At 42.1% G+C, this 18766-nt stretch overlaps 1 protein-coding gene across 2 annotated transcripts in view; it reads right to left on the bottom strand.

Annotated features, from left to right (window-relative positions):
* Positions 1-7821: 7821 nt before the first annotated feature.
* The window catches only part of fcho2 (FCH and mu domain containing endocytic adaptor 2), a 42904-nt gene continuing 31959 nt past the window's right edge, over positions 7822-18766 (bottom strand). For both annotated transcript variants that reach the window (XM_061092177.1, XM_061092169.1), the window contains 9 exons: positions 16527-16642; positions 16297-16426; positions 14996-15107; positions 13271-13426; positions 12366-12498; positions 11389-11588; positions 10811-10875; positions 10518-10682; positions 7822-10428 (listed from right to left, as the gene is read on the bottom strand). In XM_061092177.1, the coding sequence (XP_060948160.1) occupies positions 10406-10428; positions 10518-10682; positions 10811-10875; positions 11389-11588; positions 12366-12498; positions 13271-13426; positions 14996-15107; positions 16297-16426; positions 16527-16642 (1100 nt within the window). In that variant the 3' untranslated portion in view covers positions 7822-10405. The remainder of the gene's footprint in view (positions 10429-10517; positions 10683-10810; positions 10876-11388; positions 11589-12365; positions 12499-13270; positions 13427-14995; positions 15108-16296; positions 16427-16526; positions 16643-18766) is intronic.

Here is an 18766-nt window from a genome sequence, read left to right on the forward strand (position 1 = left end):
TGTTCCAGGTCCGTCTGAGCGGCTGAGGAGCAGAGGAGAGGGGGGGGGGGGAGGCTCCTGCACGCACAGAACGTGATCCGAAATCCATCCTGTCACATGTCATTTCACACAGACACGTCTCCCGACTGCGCTGTTATGCATAACATATCAGCGACGGCTCATAGCTGCACTAGTCGAACAATCAGTCTAGCATGTTAAATGGAAGGGCTTAAAAACACATCACGCTATACGTGTTACAGTCAGGGGCCAAATGAGCTGCACACATCGGGAAAGCCACACGGAACACGCAGGTTGAAACAGCCTCAACACTCGGCCGGGGTGTGGCAGAGGTGAGAGAGTGTTGAGGCTTAAAGGTTTTATATGAGAAACTATAAAAATAACCTTTTTTTGTTATGCTTTAGAGACAAAAAGTGACCAAAATGATCGTGGTTATCTGTATTATCAGGCTCGACCCCAAATGCCGGGACAAGATATCACATTTGTTTGTAATTTGACGACAGTGGATGTTAGAATTTGTATCTATTGCCAGAGCTGACTAACGGTTCTCCTGCTGTTCCAGCCTCCACCTGGCTGGTGCTCCTTCCACCATGTTTTTAACTACACACAACTAATGCTGCACCTGCATCTTGGAAACTTGCTGAATCTTGGTTGGGTCTGGACAGCATCAACCAAATCATCACTGTAATTAAACATTAATTATAACAGTAATTAAAGGTTAAACGTATATAGTGAACACGTCATTTCATCCCTATTGTAGTTGCCAGTCTTTTTTTCTCCAGTATTTTCTCATTTATTAATAGTGAGTGTGCCTCCTTCACTGGCTGCAGCAGAGCAGTCTGCAGAACAGGCCAGACGTGACTCCGTGTGCTACAGTAGAAAAACACCTATGTTCATGAATGTTTCATTCCGAATGCAAACACGGTGACATGCAAACATGTTTTTCTGTTGAATTTCAGAGCAGTCTGCTGGCGTCCCAGCGGACAGCTTGCATTTATAAAATAGCACATCCACACATCCGCATGGCATGAAAGCAGCCTGCCAGTTGGAAAGGATGGTTCATGTGCAGCTTATGGCCAAGCCAAACAAAAGGTCTTCAAACACACACACAGGGCCAGTCGCTGATCAGGACAAACCTGTGTGTGTGTGTGTCTGTGTATGTGTGTGTGTGTGTGTGTCTGTGTGTGGATCAGAACCATCGCTGTGAGGACATTTTGGGATTCAAATGAAGTTTAGTTTAGCGTCAGAGGTTGAGTTAGGTTTGGGGCTCAAGACTTTCGTGGTGATGGTTAAGTTTAAGATAAGAGTTTGGGGAATACATTACGTCAATATCTGTCCTCACAACAATAGGAGGACAACAACGTGTGTATGTGTGCGTGGTTGTTTACCAAAGACTCAGCTCATTTCACTTGGCACTAATGAACAAAGGGACATGTAACTATACAAAGAATCCATATGAGTGCAGTGTTTAAAGAACCCCCCAGAAGTGAAGCTGCACACACTCTTTCAATTAGCAAAGTCCAAATATTTATGGACTGAACATTTCCTCTATGGGAGGAAGGAGAGCTCTGTCTGTGTCTCCTGCTGACTCATGTATTGATCCCCTGAGCCTATGCTTCATTTCATGGGACTTCAGCTCGGCCACCTTTTACCTTCTAATTCCACAAACGTCCGTCTGTACGTGGAACGCTTATCCCATGAACCATTCATCTTATTGGCTTCACACTTGCCGCGTGTATTGTTAAAAGACAGAGGATTTGCGGTGTCATATTTGATGCAATATCAATCAATATTGACAGGTGACCAGTGTTCAGTAGCAGTCAGTGGGGGTGAGCCGTCTGTCTGTGGACAGAAATGAACATGTCTTCTTCTACGTCCTCAGATAAGCAGCAGCAGGGGTCGACAACTGACTGGGTCAAACCAGTGTTTCAAAACGGCTGCCACGTCATTTGAATTATTTGATTTCTTTAATTTCACCATATCATAGAATCACTTCCTGTTAGGCAATTTGTCTTCAAAGTGAAAGCACAACATATATTGGTGCTGCAATGCTTGACAGCAAGTTGAGTTAGAGAGCTTTTATTTTGAAAAGTTGTGAACTTCAGTCTGACGATTGGGTCGTTTATCTATCAGTGCTTGGAAATAGCCGACATCCAACATGTGAAAAAAACAACAGCAGTTCAGTAAATCATTCAAACTAACACATGAGCCACACACATGAACAGCAATAAAGAAAGTTTAGTTTCACTTCATGAAAAACATATGAATAAATAATAAATAAATTCTTCATTGCAGATAAACCAGGTAGGATGAACACATTTTTTGACTTTCCAACTTCACTGTGCACCATAGACTGTTTATAAAAAGCTCTGCACACAAACAATAAAAAGTGACAGTATATTGCAGAACTGTATGAGGAGGTCTCACTAATGACAAGGAAGAATTCTGAAGCAGCTCCAGAGCGTTAACACAAAAACAGAACGTTCAAAACAGGCAGGCTTACAATAGGCACTTTAAAAGCACATAAATCTAATATGTATGGAGTGTATAGTTTAAAAAACAATAATTCAGCAACAAAATAGAAATAAAAAAAGGGTTATAAATGAGGATGTGAGGATGATACCACGGCCACTTTATTATAAGACAAATTTAAGGAACTCCTCCAACTTCAATTCATCTGCTTTATTTGATAAACCATCTACGCTGCACATTTCCCTCTCAGATCCATCGATCTTTCCTCTCGGCTTCTCTGAAGCTTTTTTTCTCCTTTGTGTAAAAAGCGTGAATGTCAACCTGTGTGAACGGTGCCCTTGTGTTTCTCTCCTCTGTGAGAATGGTGTCCCCATCATTTCTCTGTTTTTGTGAATGGTCTCCCTGTCTCCTCTCCCTCCGTGTAAACTCTGTCCTTGTCTCTCTGTGTTTATGTGACCGGTGTCCTGGTGTCGTCTCGCTCAGTGTGATCCGCAGCCTTGTCCCTCCTCTTCTGTGTGAACACTGTCCTTGTCTCTTCTCCCGCTGTGTGAATGACGTCCTTGTAGATTCTCTCTCTGAGTCGAACGTGTCCTTGTCTCTCTCTGTTTTGGGGTTATGGTGTCTTTGTCTCTCTCCCTCTGTGTGTCTTAATTTTCCATATTAAAATGTTCCTTTTGCTATTTCAGTCAACACTATACTTACATTCTTTGCATTCATGTCTGTGTGAGTAAATGGTTAATCCTCTGTTGTCCTCCACTTCACATTTACTTTCTTCATTTTTAGTTAAAGGGTTTTTTACTTATTGAGGATACATAGCTAATGTAGAAATCTGAGGCAAACATCTGATATATGATTGATTTGACTTGACTGGAAAACATCTGAAATGGTTCCTCCCATTTATATTTTTCATGATCTGTAGCTGTAGTCAAGTCATGAGGAACCTGCGTGTCTCTATATCACATTCAAAGAGAAACGATGCAGTAACGTTGGGTTGTTTTTTTTTGCCGGCCCATTAGAGAAGGACTGAAGGACGACCACAGGATTTAAGATGTGACCATTTCTCAGTCATCCCCTCCCCCCCCAAACACACACGCTTACCATGACAAATAGCCTGTGACGTGCCTCTGTGAACATGGCACGGAAGGGTCCACTCCCAGTCCCCAGGGCTGACGAGGCAGAGGAGTCTGCCAGTGGATGGGACTCTGAGCGTCTCATCACCGGATCTTCCAGTGACTCGTGTCACCTTTCCAGCAGTGTTAAGAGAAAAGTGAAAATAGAACTGTAGTGTTTATGTTGTTGTCTGTTTGCATTTGGCAGGAAGATCACACCTACGTTTAGCATGTCACCTGACTTTGGGGTTAGCGTGGCGATGTACAGGTTTCACCATGAAATGAGCCAATTAGATTGTATAATTTAATTACTTCAAGCTGCTTACACCCTTGAAATGTACATGTTGACTTTAAATTCAGGTTATATAAAGGTACAACCCTTTGCGAATGAGCGTATCCGTATGGAGACGGGGCTTAGTGTGTAAAAATCTCATTGCAGAGGTCAAGTCGTTTCTTTCTGCAGGGGATATTGACAGATTAAATGCACAGCTATTTCCCAAGCTTCTTTTACGCTGTACTTCCTTGTGTTGACAAATAGAATCAGACAGCAAGAAGTTTTAATGGCACCTGAGGTATGTTTCGAGCACATTTCAAAGATATCTGGCATAAATGGCCCCAGGGCTCTGATGACTTGATCACTTTAAATCTTTTAAAGCCTACAACAGAAACTGTGAGGGAAATGTCAGCTCCTTAGTCCCTGCATCCACCTCCAAGTTGACCTCTATAAGGAGGCAGGATTTTTGACTGGTTGTTTGTTTTATTTCTGAGTTATTAGATGTTTTATTCGAGGGCAAATCCCAACATAATTCCCCAAAGATTGAGAGTAAATATTAATTGATTGATGGATCAGTTGTAAAGCTGATGATCTTCTGGTGTCAGGGAGGCAACGGTAATTTGTCTAAGACCTTTCACAATGATACATTTCCTGTCAGTTTAGTTAACGCTGAATTGTGTTCATACTTTTATTGCCAGGGGGAAACGGTTGTCGGAGGCCTGCTTGCCGAGTGGAAAATGTGACAGATGCCTTTGGATGTGAGTCTGACATGTTCGGGCTTTGAGTTATTCTAAAGGGGTCTTCTGGGTTTTGGAGTGAGCAGCAGAAGCACAGGAGAGGGATCCATATTAATGCAATAAACTTACACCATCCTTGTTTGTTCAGATGGTTTTTCTTGCGGCGAAGAGGGAGATCAAATGGGCTCATCAATTATAAATTGTCCGTAAATGTTACTGATGTGGGCCTTGCTCTCCGGATTGTAGAATAACTCATCTCTATGGCTCCGGTGGGCCGTTGCACAAACACAACTGTGAGGGGGGACAACAAAGATGAAATGCTCCCTTTGCTCCGAGACCGTTTCACGGAGCTGATTCGGACCTTCAGGCTCTATCAATCGATACCAGACACAGGCACCCCAACCACCCCTGACCCCACAATTTCCTCTGTTTCTCTTAAAGGAGATTGACATATATGGATATTTGCATGGTAAATATGGAGCCACAGTAGGCAGTCAGTTAGCTTAGCTTAGCAAAGAGACTGTGGTAAAACCATAGACTGTATATAAAGACAGATGATGTGTCTCTGCTTCCTCATACTATCAAGAAAAAATATCGAACGCTGCCATCTTGCACGATTGAAACTAGAGTCCGCACAGTAGCGATTTGGAGATGTCAGTCTCAACTGATGTTTGACCTTGTCTTTATATCATGAAACAACTAATTGAAACCAAACGGGAAAAAAAAACCACTTGAACAAACATTAGTGAGATAAGAACTACCCGAAATACCGAAACCATCTTGGAAACAAACTACTTAACATGCACTTTGATTTTTTTGTGTGTGGCTCAAGTCCATTCCACGAACAATGAAGCGAAGTTTCTATGACCTATAATGCAGCCAGCCACCAGGGGGTGATCGAGTCTGTTTGGCTTCACTTTTGGTCATGTCGTCCATTGTTAGCCTATGGGTAACCTGCACGGATCAGTCAAAGGTAAAAAGATCCAGCTACCAGCTCAGCTAAAGCTAAAAAATGAGCATGTAATATCTTTAACATCTTTTAATATGCACAAAAATCTTTTTTTTACAAATGAACCAAATAAGCTCTATGTGTGTTAATCAGTCAACCTGCTCGTGGTTTTTGAAGTGATTTCATTTGATTTACCTTCCAGCTGGCTGGTGGTTTTCCAGTTTGGATCGTGTGATCACATGGTGAATAATCTGGAAAATGAATTCCAGACTGGAAAAACTCACGTGAATGCAACTTCAAGTGGGAACAATAACACGGAAAGATGGTGAACACTTTGGCACACAAGTTGCCATCAGTTTACGCAATCAATCAACATGCGTTTTCTACAATCAGCTCTGAATAAACACAAGCAATTTGTTTTCAGCATCCGTGTTTTCTCCTTATTCACATTCCGAAGCGCACGCGAAAACACAGTCAGCATATGCTGAGCTGGCTGTGGCACATGTGTGCAGTTTGGATCAACTCATGTATCTCGTAGGAAGAAACCAAATACATGTATTTCCCCAACAAGCAAGTGAAAACTTTCAAACTTTCCCAAACTAATTTGTCTTCATCAGCCTGCTCACCTTTGTAGCCCAAACACTTGAGACCCACACATCGTCTCAAGTCGTATAAAACGCATTGGCAGAAAAAGCCGACACGTGGAGCAACACGGTTTCAGGATATGACTTCAGCTCACATATCTCACTCCGGCCTTTCAGAGAATAACATCACACACTAGAGACCCTAAGATCTCGTCGTGTTCGTCTGAGTGAGGCGGACAGGGGAAAGTCGAGTCAACGCTGATGGCTCACACATGTTGCTGTACTTCAAACTGGGAGAAGGAGGTTCTCAGGCCGCGAGGCACAGCCGGGTGTGTAAATAGGCACACGGTCATGATGTAGTGCTGAGCGCGTACGCACGGACATGCATACACGCTCCTGAGCGAAGCAACTGCATGAAGTTCCTCGCAGTGCAAACACGTTAACATGTGTGGCGTTCAAACTTTTCATGTTCTACCCTCCTGCATGTCAGCAGAGGTTTGTATAAACCTCCTGACATGGATTATGCTCCTAAAAAAACTGACAATAGATTTGTTTTTTTTATCTTGTCGTTTCTGACCTTTCAGTCTCCAACATCTCATCAGTGAAATCTGTATATTTGGGGGGATTTAGAAGGCTTTAAGGGCCGATTCAGCCCCGCACACATTGGTTTTCTCTCTGTGCCTGAGAGCTATATGTCAATTCAGGTCATTTCAGCACGATTTTGAAATGTTTCAACCTTTCCTCCGAGTTCCACTGAAGCATAGTCACCAAATTGTCTCCAGACAAAAGGAAAGATGATAATGTTGAATCTTCCAGAAGTGTTTTTTGTTTTGTTGTTGAGTCAGAGCCAAATACAAGATGTTTAATTCAGCTGTAAAAAGAACTGATCATCAACACGTCATCGTGACTCATTGAGTTTATTGTTCTTCCCATGATGACAGAGGTAGCAGCTCAGACATAAGGGCCTCTGTCCCAGTTCTCCACCTGCATAATGTTTGAGTAAAACACAATTCCTAACTCCATTAATTCCCGAGCAAAGCAGCAAGCATTGGAATAATCAGGTTTAATATTTTAAGTTTAGACAGATGATATAACCATTATCAACAATCTTAATGTGTATTTTATACATTCGTTGACTTATTACTCGTGCAGTGCCCATTCTAATGCTCCACAGTCTACTAACTGACTGCATTATTCATTTTCATAAGTGAACCCCCAAAGTTGTTTTTTTAGCATTCATCCTACCTGGTTTATCTGCAATGAAGATTAAAGTCGATGTTTTCCCTTAAGTGAAATTGACTTTGCTTTATTACTGTTCACGTGTGTGGTTTATTTATTTTTATAAGCTTTGGAGTCTACAGTCATTGTGCTAGCAGGCTCTGGTGGACACAGCAGTGTTTCAAGTTAAATGCAATTTTAACATGATTAAGTTTAGCAAGAAGGTTCACCATCAACATATGAAAACAGTTGCTAGATAGACAGTGTAGCTCTGAGACCGATTCATGAATATAAGTGAAACATGAATTGACGTGTTTACCATAAAGGTCTGTAGAAAGTTGCAAGGCATATTAACCATATTTCAGGCAATACATCTGGTAATTATCAATACATTTTAGTGAGATGACTGTCCTTAAGAAGACGTGCACTATTCACACTTCCTGTTCTTTTCCAAGGCTTAAAGGAATCACACAGAACACACTTGAAGTAGTCATTTTCATATATTTGTATATATTCATATATTACACATTTAATACAGGCACAATGAGAAAATCATAAAGTAGAGACAAAAAGTGGCTGATATTGGTAAAAATGTACAATTTATGAGAATCATTTACAAAATGTTGCTCTTCATAGAACAGATAAAGAAAGAAAATGAAAGTGACCTAGAAATGAGCCTTCAAAAAGTTATTCAGAAAGTTTTGCGGGGACAGCAAGAACCAGCTTGCTAATACTGAATATAACTACAGAATCTGTGAAGTCCATTTTTGTTAATGCATTTGGTTCATCTGACCATAAATCATGGACAGAATTGATTACAGGGGGATCACAGAGCAACATGTTGATTTTTCGCTGTACAAACGTCTGGTGCTACAATTTTAGGATTTCATATAAACTCATTCATTTCAAACATTTGGCTGATTAAAAGTTCAACAGACAACAACAGTGTCTGGCTCTAAGATAGTATTAAAAGCTTGAGTCTTAATCCAGCTACTAAAGAATCATACAAAACATTAAAAACATTATGAATTTAGGAATACATTTATCCCCCTGGTAAGATATGATGAATCGTGACGTTTCCAAGTGAGACATTAAATGAATCAAATGAGGGCTTGAGTTTAAATCAGCTGTAAACCAGTTAAAAAGTTTTAGAGCACTGACAAAGTGATTAAACATGAGTCTGAACTGTTGTCTCCTAAAATCTTGTTTGAGGTCAGTTGGCCACAGGATGCACAGCGTATGAAACTCCTGCCTCCCGCAAGGTTTCATCCATATTCAATCACAGCTTCCACGAAATTATTGCATCTCCAGACGAGCCGACCAATTTCAGGATCATCGCAAGGATGAGATCAACAAAAGTAGGTCCGACTCACAACATAACGTAAAATACTCCATCTAGAAGTACAACAGCCTCTAACAGCAGCAGCAGCAGCAGCCCTCCAAACATGACACATTTCCACTCATCCTCTTTCTACAGGCGCTCCTGCTGTACAAGAGGCTGAAGCTTATCCCAGCATGCACTGTGCGAGAGGCAGGACCCATCAGTAATCTATTACAGGGCAATGGCAACACTGTGTCACAGCATGTAACCCACACTGGATTACACAGTGTAGAGCAGTTGGTTTAAGGCATTTCGATCGTTAATTTGGCCTTAATGTGCTACTGTTCTCAAACCTCACTAATGCTCAGTGAGTATGTGGCAGGTTGAGGTCGACAGACGAGTACAGAAAAGAAAACGAGATATTAGAAAAAAAACGAATGAGTTAAATGGTCAAACTCAATCCAAGAAGGCAAAACGTGACAAATTAATTTCTGGAAGACTGTTGGCTTGTAAAAAGAGGCGACATTTTCCCTTCGGTATCCAAACAGAGCTGTAAAAAACACAACTGGCACAACGTTGGTGCTGTTCTCATGAACTGTGCTGGAGTTTACAAAACAAGTTCGATTCAGGCACATTTCTCCATCGATAGGGCACAAACGTTTGATTATAAACAACACAGCCAGTTTAGAAAAAGCTACGACTTTTTGGGGTAACGCCCTTGCTATTTTTTTTTTAGGTATCTAACATTTGACACAATGTTTAAAGTCAAGATTTGGTGAGAAGAATAGAAATTTGGGGTTCAAATGTAGAAAAAAAAGACACGTCGTGACTGAAAGGGGAATTTAAAAAGGGAAAAAATAATAAATTGTAAAAAAAGAGCCCACTGATCACAAAGCCCATTATGGGTGATTGTTTAAAAAACTCCATGCATGTTACCACAGAGAAATGTAGCTTAAATCTAGAACAACCCAGATCTGGGGAAAACATTGAAGCACTTTTGTTACCTACTGATCCACAGAATAAGAGGAGGCACTGAGGTCAGATTTAGTTTTTTGCATTTTGTTTGAAAGCACTTCAAAGTTAGTGTAAAGATCAAGCTTGTGCCATAAGAAAGTGAGAGAGAGTGAGAGAGATTTTACCTTCATGGCTTCATTGCACATGAAACAAAACACAAAAAGACTACTTGTGCGGAGGCGTGAGTGAATGATCAGCAAACAAAAGTGATTTGAGAACTAAGCCAGAGCTGGTGCAGCAGAAGATTCAGCGTTAATATTTACAGATCAGAGGAAAAAGAGACGTTCTTCTCTTCTCTCCCAGACAGAAATGGTTTTGTTTTAAATTCCTCAAAGGCTCGGGAAAAGAGGAACAAACATGCGGCAAAAAAGAGAATCTGAAAGATTGTTAGTGCACTTTTTTCTTTTCTTTTTTTTTATGATTTAAAAAAACAATATAGATTTATATCTAATCCATAAATCGTTTCTGACGATACAAAAGTGAACTGATGAGAAAGCATTATTCCACTTCATATCTACACAGTTCCTGAAAGCTCATCTTAGTTTTCTTTTATTCTTTTTTTTTTAGACAGTGTTCAATACTCAGTGCTGTTTTATTGTAGTGAGATTCTTGCCTCCTGGGCAAAAAGCACAGTGGTGCTCAGGTGGATCCAGAGGTTTCCGAGGCTAAAGTTGCCACGTTGTGTGTAGAGAGAGATGTGTGTATGTGAACCAGAGCGGGGGGGAACACCTCAGCAATCTGCCATATAACGTCCTAAAGAAGAAGAACACAGGGGACAGTTTGAGTTGTTGATGCATTATATCAGAATCAGGTGAGTATGCATGGTCGTGCGTGTGGCCTACCTGAGGCGAATCTCTTCTTGCTGAGAGAAAGTCTGTATCCAGGCCCCTGGAGCTCCATGTCCACTCCGGACAGGGTGCTCCCCTCATTCATAAACTGCACTGCCATGGTGGAGGGGTTTGACGGACCGCTGGACAGCTCGAACTTGGCCCTCAGCGATCCAGCACCTGGGGACAAACACAAACAAGTACATTCAGTATCCAGCGACTGGTTCAGGGCTGTACCACAAAATCCACAATCATGGATCGGCTTGACAAATTTGTAAGAATTTTGTAGAATTTAAAAGATTCCATACCTTCATTTTCAGACTTTTCTGAGATGTCACTCAGCTTCCACAAACACTTATTTTGCTCGGAATTCCTAAAATTAGAGAAAAAGTAAAAAAAGCTTAGCGGGGATATATACCTTTTTAGTTTTTCCCTGTCCTCTGATGTTTTACAGTTTTTTTTGTTTATAAAAGTTCTCAAAAGTAAAAAAGAAACAACGTCCGCTCAGAAAACTATTCCTGAAGCTCCTGAAATCACTAGCCCCGCCCATTCTTCCGGGGTCTCAAGATGTGACATGACATCACAATGCCACACATTTGCATAATGCACGTCAAGCAGCTGGTCTTATGCATGGTGCAAACTGCATTATCAGGAGGTGGGGAGGGCGGGGGGGGGGGTCTTAAAGAGACAGGAGCTAAAACTAAGTGTTTCAGACAGAGGCTGAAAAGAGGAGCTGCAGAAATGGGAGGAAGTTGAGAGCATGTAAACCCAAACTGAAACCATGAACCTGAATATGAGCAGAATATGTCTCCTTTAAGTCTCCTGTCTAACTGAGATGCATCACACATGTTGTGCTCCAGCTGATTCAACCAGCACCACATCTCACCATATGGAGTTAGGCAGAGACTGCAGGTTGGTGACTCCCCCGTCAACAGGCACTAAGATCTGGACGTTGGTGAGCTGCCCAGGAGAGGCCATGGAATCTGGGTTGTAGCGGTAGTCTACCCTCAGGTCTGTTGTAGTGTCTGTACACTTCCAGTACACGGCCATGTTTAGAGGCGTGGAATGGATCCCATCAGACAACACCTGAACACAGCAGCGCGGTAAAATATATAACAGTTAGTATGAACAGCATTATGAACAACAACAGTGATTTTTGTTAATAAATCAAATTGGTCCCTGTGGCGAAAACAGAACCAAAGCACAACTCATTTCAATAAACAGAAACCAGGATCAAGACCAACTCTTCTCACATCACCAAACTTTTTTTGACCAGACTCAGCAAATGTATGGATTTTTTTTAACACTTCATTTAATTGATATTTGTTCCTAAGAACCAAAACTCATATTTATTTCTCAAGAGAGCTCTACAAGTGGCAGTACAATCCTTAAGATGTTTGTGAGGTTGTTCGCCAGCCATGAAGCGTGATGCGTGATGACAGTGTGGTCAAACCAGGTGAACAATCCCCGGGAGGATATTTAACCCCAACCTGCTCTAGGACTGCAGCTGACTAAGTGACACTAGTAACTTGAAACTAAAAACGTTAAATTGATATTGCAAATTTAAATGATTTTGGTCATTAGTTTCAAGCACGCAGTTCATTCTGACTAAATGATATGCAACCACTTCTCTTTATGACAATCCTGTGAAATCATTTGTCTGTAACTTTGGAACATGGCTATCGAAGCCCTTTCAAATTTTAAAGAATACATTCTACATGATCATATTGTTTTTTGGACACTTTTCTCTCAGGTTTGTTTGAAGTGAGAAGCACTTTGCGGAAAATGTGTTTTCAGACAGCATTCTTCAACTGCATTTATTTGATCTAGATTGTGCTCCCGGCTGGACGCTGGCTGACAGACCTGATATTTTAGGATGTCCACATTGTAGTAGGAAGCTGAGGGATTCTGATCAGAGGCTTTTCTGAGGTAGGACGTCAGCGCTTGCATGTTGAACCAGAAGTCCTTGGAATTTGAGTCACTTTGGGAAGGATCACTGGATAAAGAGCAAGCAGTTAGAAAAATACACACACACGCACACAGACACACACACAGACACACAGAATTATCAGAGACTTAATTATTCATTGCTCTTCTTGGCTTTGTGTGTAAATCTCCAATAGCTTGGAAAAAATTACCCTGTTTTATCCAACCAGCTTCTAAATCATAAATTCCAGTGAATTCAATTAGTCCAGCTATGTGGTCTTGAGGTAACCGGAGCGAGAATCATAAAAAAAAGAAACGTCAAAAGAAACAGAAAACGTTGTCATTTTAGAAATGAACCGGCCACAAACTCGTTTTAAAAATAGCGCTGACAAATGTAATGACACATTGATACTCCACTGCATGTGATGTAAAACACACACAAAACCCCTTGGCCTGAGACAAAAGAGGTGAGAGAAAACATAAAGTGTGTTAAATGAAGCAGCTGTTATATAAAGTTTGCTGTCCTTTGCTATTTTAGGGCGCAAAGTATTTCAGAAAAGACACGAGCTGTTGAGAACCTGGCTGTTAAAGTCTGGTGGAAAATACTTCCCTGACAACTTAATGACGGGTTTATGTCAGTTTACTAATTGAATTTCCAATCGCTGACGCAGACTACATTTTCTCCATTCTCACTCGTATCATCGGGGCCAAACCGTCCTTTGGCTCGACCACAACTCAAACAAGTTAACAACTCATCAAGTCTGCGATTGTCTTCACATGCAACGCATACACGCCTGGTTGTTTTGTAGCCGCTGTGTGTTCACCTTCACCGGACACCTCACCTGTATAAGAGCTGCTGGTTGGGTAGGATCTGCTCCAGCCTGCTGATGTTCTTCAGTTTGAAGGAGAGGACGGCCGGGGAGGGGTTGGAGGTGAACACCTTGATGATGCCCATGGGGAACGACAGAGTCATGTCTCCCGTGATCTTCACAATGCACCTGGGGAGTGCAGAATGTGTCATGAGGCGGTGTCTTTAGGTGAGGAGTTAGAAGGTTCTCCCCATGTTTGTGTGGGTTTTCTCCAGGCTCCCTCACACAATCCAAACACATGCAGATTGGGGTTTGGTTAATTGGAGACTCTAAATTTAGGTGTGAATTGGAGTGGTTGTTTGTGTATATTTGTCAACCCTGCGATACAGTGGTGAACTATCCAGGGTTAAAAAAAAAGGGGGTCTCCCGTCCCCCTTGACACTGAAAGGATAAGTGGTATAGATAACGGACGGATGGATGGAGAACATGAGGGAGAAGAGCTCCCAATTATTCTTTTCATCACAAATCATCCAGCTTTTTTAAAAACGAATATACTATTTGTTAATAAAACTTCTGTGTTCTGAGGCCACTGGACTTGCTTGTGTTTCTTGAAGACGTTTCACTTCTCATAAGAGGCTTCTTCAGTTCTATGTGACCAATGGGAGGTTTCAGGTATTTAACCTTTGTGGGTCTGTACCTGTGTTGAGAGTCGTTATGTTTAACAGGCAGATCGTTGAACCCCCGTTTGTGGGTGGTTGGGGTCCTCTGAGTCAAAGTGTGATTGGCTAGATGATTGACCCGGATGAGAATATTCACAGACATAGTATCCATGAAACCTTCCTAGTGTGATGTCTTTAAATGTCATGCTCTGTCTGACCAACAGCCCAAAAGACATTAACTAGTCCATAAGCATTTGTTAAAAAGGCATGAAAGCCTCTACTTGAGAAACAGAATCTAAAGAATGTTTGGCATTTTTTAAAGACCTGAACAATTAATCTATTATCAAAAATTACTGTTCTTTTTTTGCTCCACTTTTCTTTTCATCACTTTAACTGAATACAAAGTCAGACTTGACAGATTTGGTCTTTAGCCTGTTAATCCGTGCTTTATATAAAGTTCATCCAAGGCCTGTTTAAAGGAGATATCCAGCCTGTTGTTGACTTCTGGATCAATCCAACACGTCCACATCTGTGAGTCTTAATGTGTATCCGTCTGCCTCTATAGACTAATATTGATCAAGTTTCAAAATAACTTCTGGGATGAGAAGAGTCTTCCTCCATTTGGGGTCGGTCCTGGGCTGCGGCGGCTAACGACCCACAGCGTGTCTCAACCCTGCGCCGCGTCTCTGCTGCATTGCTTATGAAATGTTCCATTTGCTAATCCCTGCAAAAATAAGCTTTTTTGCACGGCGGCAATTTAACAGCAGTTAACTAATAAAAGGCTGTATGTTTTCACTGCCCCAGACTATAATCTGCCCCATGTAGGTTATCCACTCTGAAAGAATGGTGTCGGACTAACGCAAAACATTCCACACATGCAGAGCGGGGGGGGGGGATACACTCTGCAAAATTGGCAGCCGAAGACCGACTGAGCAAAGTGTACATTGGCAAGGGACCATGAAGCACAACACCACGTAATGTACGGTATATCTTATAACGTCATGTGTGTTATTGTTTAAGTTCGAATATGGACAAAAATGTGTATGCGTGCAGGTCCACGCCGGGTCCTTTGAGCGGTAGGAGGTCATGTGAGACTCACTTAGAAGGATCAGCTCCTTTGAAGTAAGCATTAACCGACTCTGTGAAGGCCACGGCAATGGGCAAAGCATCTTGGGATGCCAGGGTCACAGGGCTGGGACCGCGAGACGTCCCTGAGAAAGAGAGAGGCACAGAGATTCAGGCCTGTTGACTCAGCTGCAGTTCAGACTTTCAGGACATCGAGCTCCAAAGCTCACATCAGAATTAGGAAGGTTTGATCATGCAATGATGCATTATATAATTAAGAATATTTGTATTATTACATCTTGTGCGGTCAGTCATTCATACAGCGCAAATCAGTACATTCTGTTATTTTTCAAATAAACAGAAATACGACACGGTTTGAGAGCCGTTCGTGCTACAGCTGCTTTAGTCATAATTAAATACTAGTAGACAGTCGGAATGACCTCAGACGGCACATGAACACTTAAATTAAGAAAAGATGTAGCAGTCGTATCATTCATTATTTTAACAACTCAAAACAACTATGTATAATGTTAGAAGCTTTTTATAAAAAGACAAATGTAAGAAACATGAGGGCAGATAAATGCAATCACGGCAAAGCAAAAAACGGTCCAGTCGTCGATCCAGTCCATTCAACACACTGGTGTTAGTTTTGGTTAAATACAGAGGAGGGTCCTCTTGTATGAACTTCAACCATACCTGCTGGTGTTTCACAGCGCTTCTCAAACGTAGGCAGCTTCGCTATGAACACATCATCCTCTTTACGCCAAATTAAAAGGCATAAAGGGGAAAGGAGGAGATAAACAAACCCAGAGAGCACAAATGTGAGGAGAGATGATGCTGAGCGCTGTTGTTAGCCGCTCTCTAAATGTGTGGCGGCGGCAGGTGAGCCCTTAGCTGATGTGATTTGCACAGAGATGAACAAGGAGCTGACGGGCCCTAACGATGACGTTCATAGAATCAGTGAAATGTATGCAGAGCAGAGACCATGACTGAAAGCACCATGGAAAGGAGTGTCTCTCTTAGGGAAACGAGAGTTGGGGAAAGGCAGACTCACTTTGGCTTAGTAGAAAAAAAGGAGAAAGGAAGAGCAGCTCGGGCTCTGGGGAGGAGAGGGGGTGAGCAAAGGTGTGCTCGGCTCCTGTGAGGAGAGGAGTGAGGCAGGGAGCTGAAGAGGCAGTGAAGGAAGAGGGAGAAAGGAGAAAGGAGAAAATAGGACATTATGGTGCAGAGACAAGGGCATGTGGAACACTAGCGAGGAGCAGAGGAAATAGATAATAAATAGAAATATGTACGTATGTGTATAGAAAGGGTATTGAGGACTCTGAGGAGGCTTACCAACGGTGGGGGTGTTGCCGGCGCTGAGAGAGGCATTCGAGGACAAGGAGGAGGAACTCTCCGCCCGGGCGAGTGGGGCAGCGGGTGGAGGGCTGGCGCCGGAGGTTTTGGGTGGGCTGAACGGTCGTACCTGCACAAGGGGAGTCAATGACACAGGATGGTACTGCAATGTTAGAATGGAATTTTAACAGGATGTGTAATGCTCGTGTAGGGGAGTTCAAGTGACTCACAATCTCATTGATTCCTGTGAGTTTTCCAGTGGGGAGCTTGGGCCTGGAGGAGGGTCGTGGTGGGGGCACCAGGGCTCCGGCTGTCAGCGGCGTGGTGGGCCGGTGCGGTAACGGCACTGCACAGGTAAACAAGGTTCCACTGGTTAGTGACAGATTAACAGCAGGAAAAGAAAATCAGTACTTACATGTGCATATACAACTGGACTTCAAAAACATCATGCATCGTCCTTAAACCTCTTATTTGTAAATATTAACAGCAAAGCGTTAACAAAAAAATCTTCACAGGAATCACAAACACATTCCAAAATAAATTTCACAAAAATAAAATCACAGACAAAACAAAACTGTTACAAAACAGGCAGTGAGTTGGATAAACACATGTCCATACAATTAAATAAAGAAAAATACAAGAAAACACATTCAAATAGGAAACTAATGCAAAAAAAATAACAACAAATATTAAAAACAAATAATAATAATCAAAGCAAAATAAAATATTTAGTTCAAACTCCAACCTCAGGCATGAAGCACGCTCTGACATTAGTAGTAATGTTACCATTGAATACTTTGCTTGGTGGAGATGCCCCCATCGCCCTATCTGTAATCCCAGTGAAGACGTCCGTGAAGCAGGAGTTGCCTTCCTCTCTGCTGCCCGCTGCTTTGCAGTAGCTGTCTGCAGAGTCATCAGAGAGGAAGCGGCTTGCCCTGCCAGAGCCCGGCGGCGGCCTCTGGAGCTCCTTCACGCACGCCCCTGATCCCTGGCGGCGAGGCGGCGCGAAGCCATCACTGAAAGCGATCCACTGGCTCTGGGACCAGGACACGGAGGAGAAGGCGTCGACGCTCTTTGGAGGGCTGGCGGCGGCCGGGCTGCTGATGGGGTCCAACGTCTCAGTCGGCAGGGTGATGGGGGCGCTCTGGGCCCGCGCCGGTACGGGTTTGCTCGCTTGGAAAGCGTTTTCCGGTGAGTCCCACGGAGAGGACATGGATGAGGAGAAAGAGGAGACTTCTTTGGATTGCTGGCTCTCTGCCGGGGGAGGGGAGCGCTCCGGTTGTTGCACCGTCTCGACTGAAGGAGGTGATGCGATTGACAGAGGCGATAAACATGACAAAGCAGAGTATAGAGAGCAACCCTTGAGACATGAAGTCATAAAGCAGCAAATCATTGAGACCAACTGTTTCCTGTCGGTTCTCCCTGACAGATACAATAATTTCTGCTGTTAGGTATCGTACTAATGAAGCAGCAGCATAAACTCTGATGTTCTGTCCTGCTTGGATCTCAGGTTTCCTCAGGTTGCTTTAAAAACAAACACATTTCACTACAGATAGACAGAACTTCTTACAGCTGACAATATCTGTTTTACCTTTTGGCATTCAACCAAATAGGAACCAGCTCTGTGAACTGAGTTATAATGAGGCTTTTGTCTTTCCTGAGTGTTTATAATACTGTTTTTTAGTCTATTTAATTGTTTCAGACACATTGGGAGTGGTTAAGTTTTATAGCTGCACAATTATATAGTACTCCAATTTAATGTTAGCTGTATTTTATTACAGTTGGTGGAAATTTGGCAGAGTAAAACCAATATAGAAATCAGAAAATTAAGAACAGTTACATGAATCTACTGTAGCTCACAATGAGCTTAAAACATGTCTCAAAGTAGTTTTGTTTTTGTCTTCCTACAGAAATACCAGGCACACCATTCAACTAGAATGTATCAAACCCTGATTTCAGACATGCATGAGAACATGTCCTGATAATTAAAAGTCACACACACATGCATCTGAAGCACAAAATACTTTGTGGTATACATAAGGAGAAATTAAAACTGAACATAAATACCATGCAAAACAGCAGCTGATGAATGCTTCGAGTTCTTCAAACAAGGTTTCATTTAGATTTTTGGGGCGGACTGATTTTACCTGAAGCCTCTGGCAGAAAGACGTCTGAATCATTCATCAGAAAAGATGGGGATGGAGAGATTGAAAGGAAAACAGAGCCAAGGTCTAACAAGAGAAGTTGAAATGAATAAATCAAAGTAAATGAAAACATCAAATGATTTCAATTCAGATAGCAAAAACAAAAAGCAAAGTAAAAAATGTAAAACAGAAACGTAAAAATGTACAGACCAAAATATAGTTAACACAAAATAGTGGGATAAAATAAAGAAAAAGTCCATCAACAGTTTTTAATCCCTGCCTCGGAGTCTAATCTTTGTAAATCCGCACAAACTAGATGTGTTTAA

Source organism: Limanda limanda, chromosome 1 (assembly GCF_963576545.1).
Source record: "Limanda limanda chromosome 1, fLimLim1.1, whole genome shotgun sequence".
Classification (NCBI taxonomy): domain Eukaryota; kingdom Metazoa; phylum Chordata; class Actinopteri; order Pleuronectiformes; family Pleuronectidae; genus Limanda; species Limanda limanda.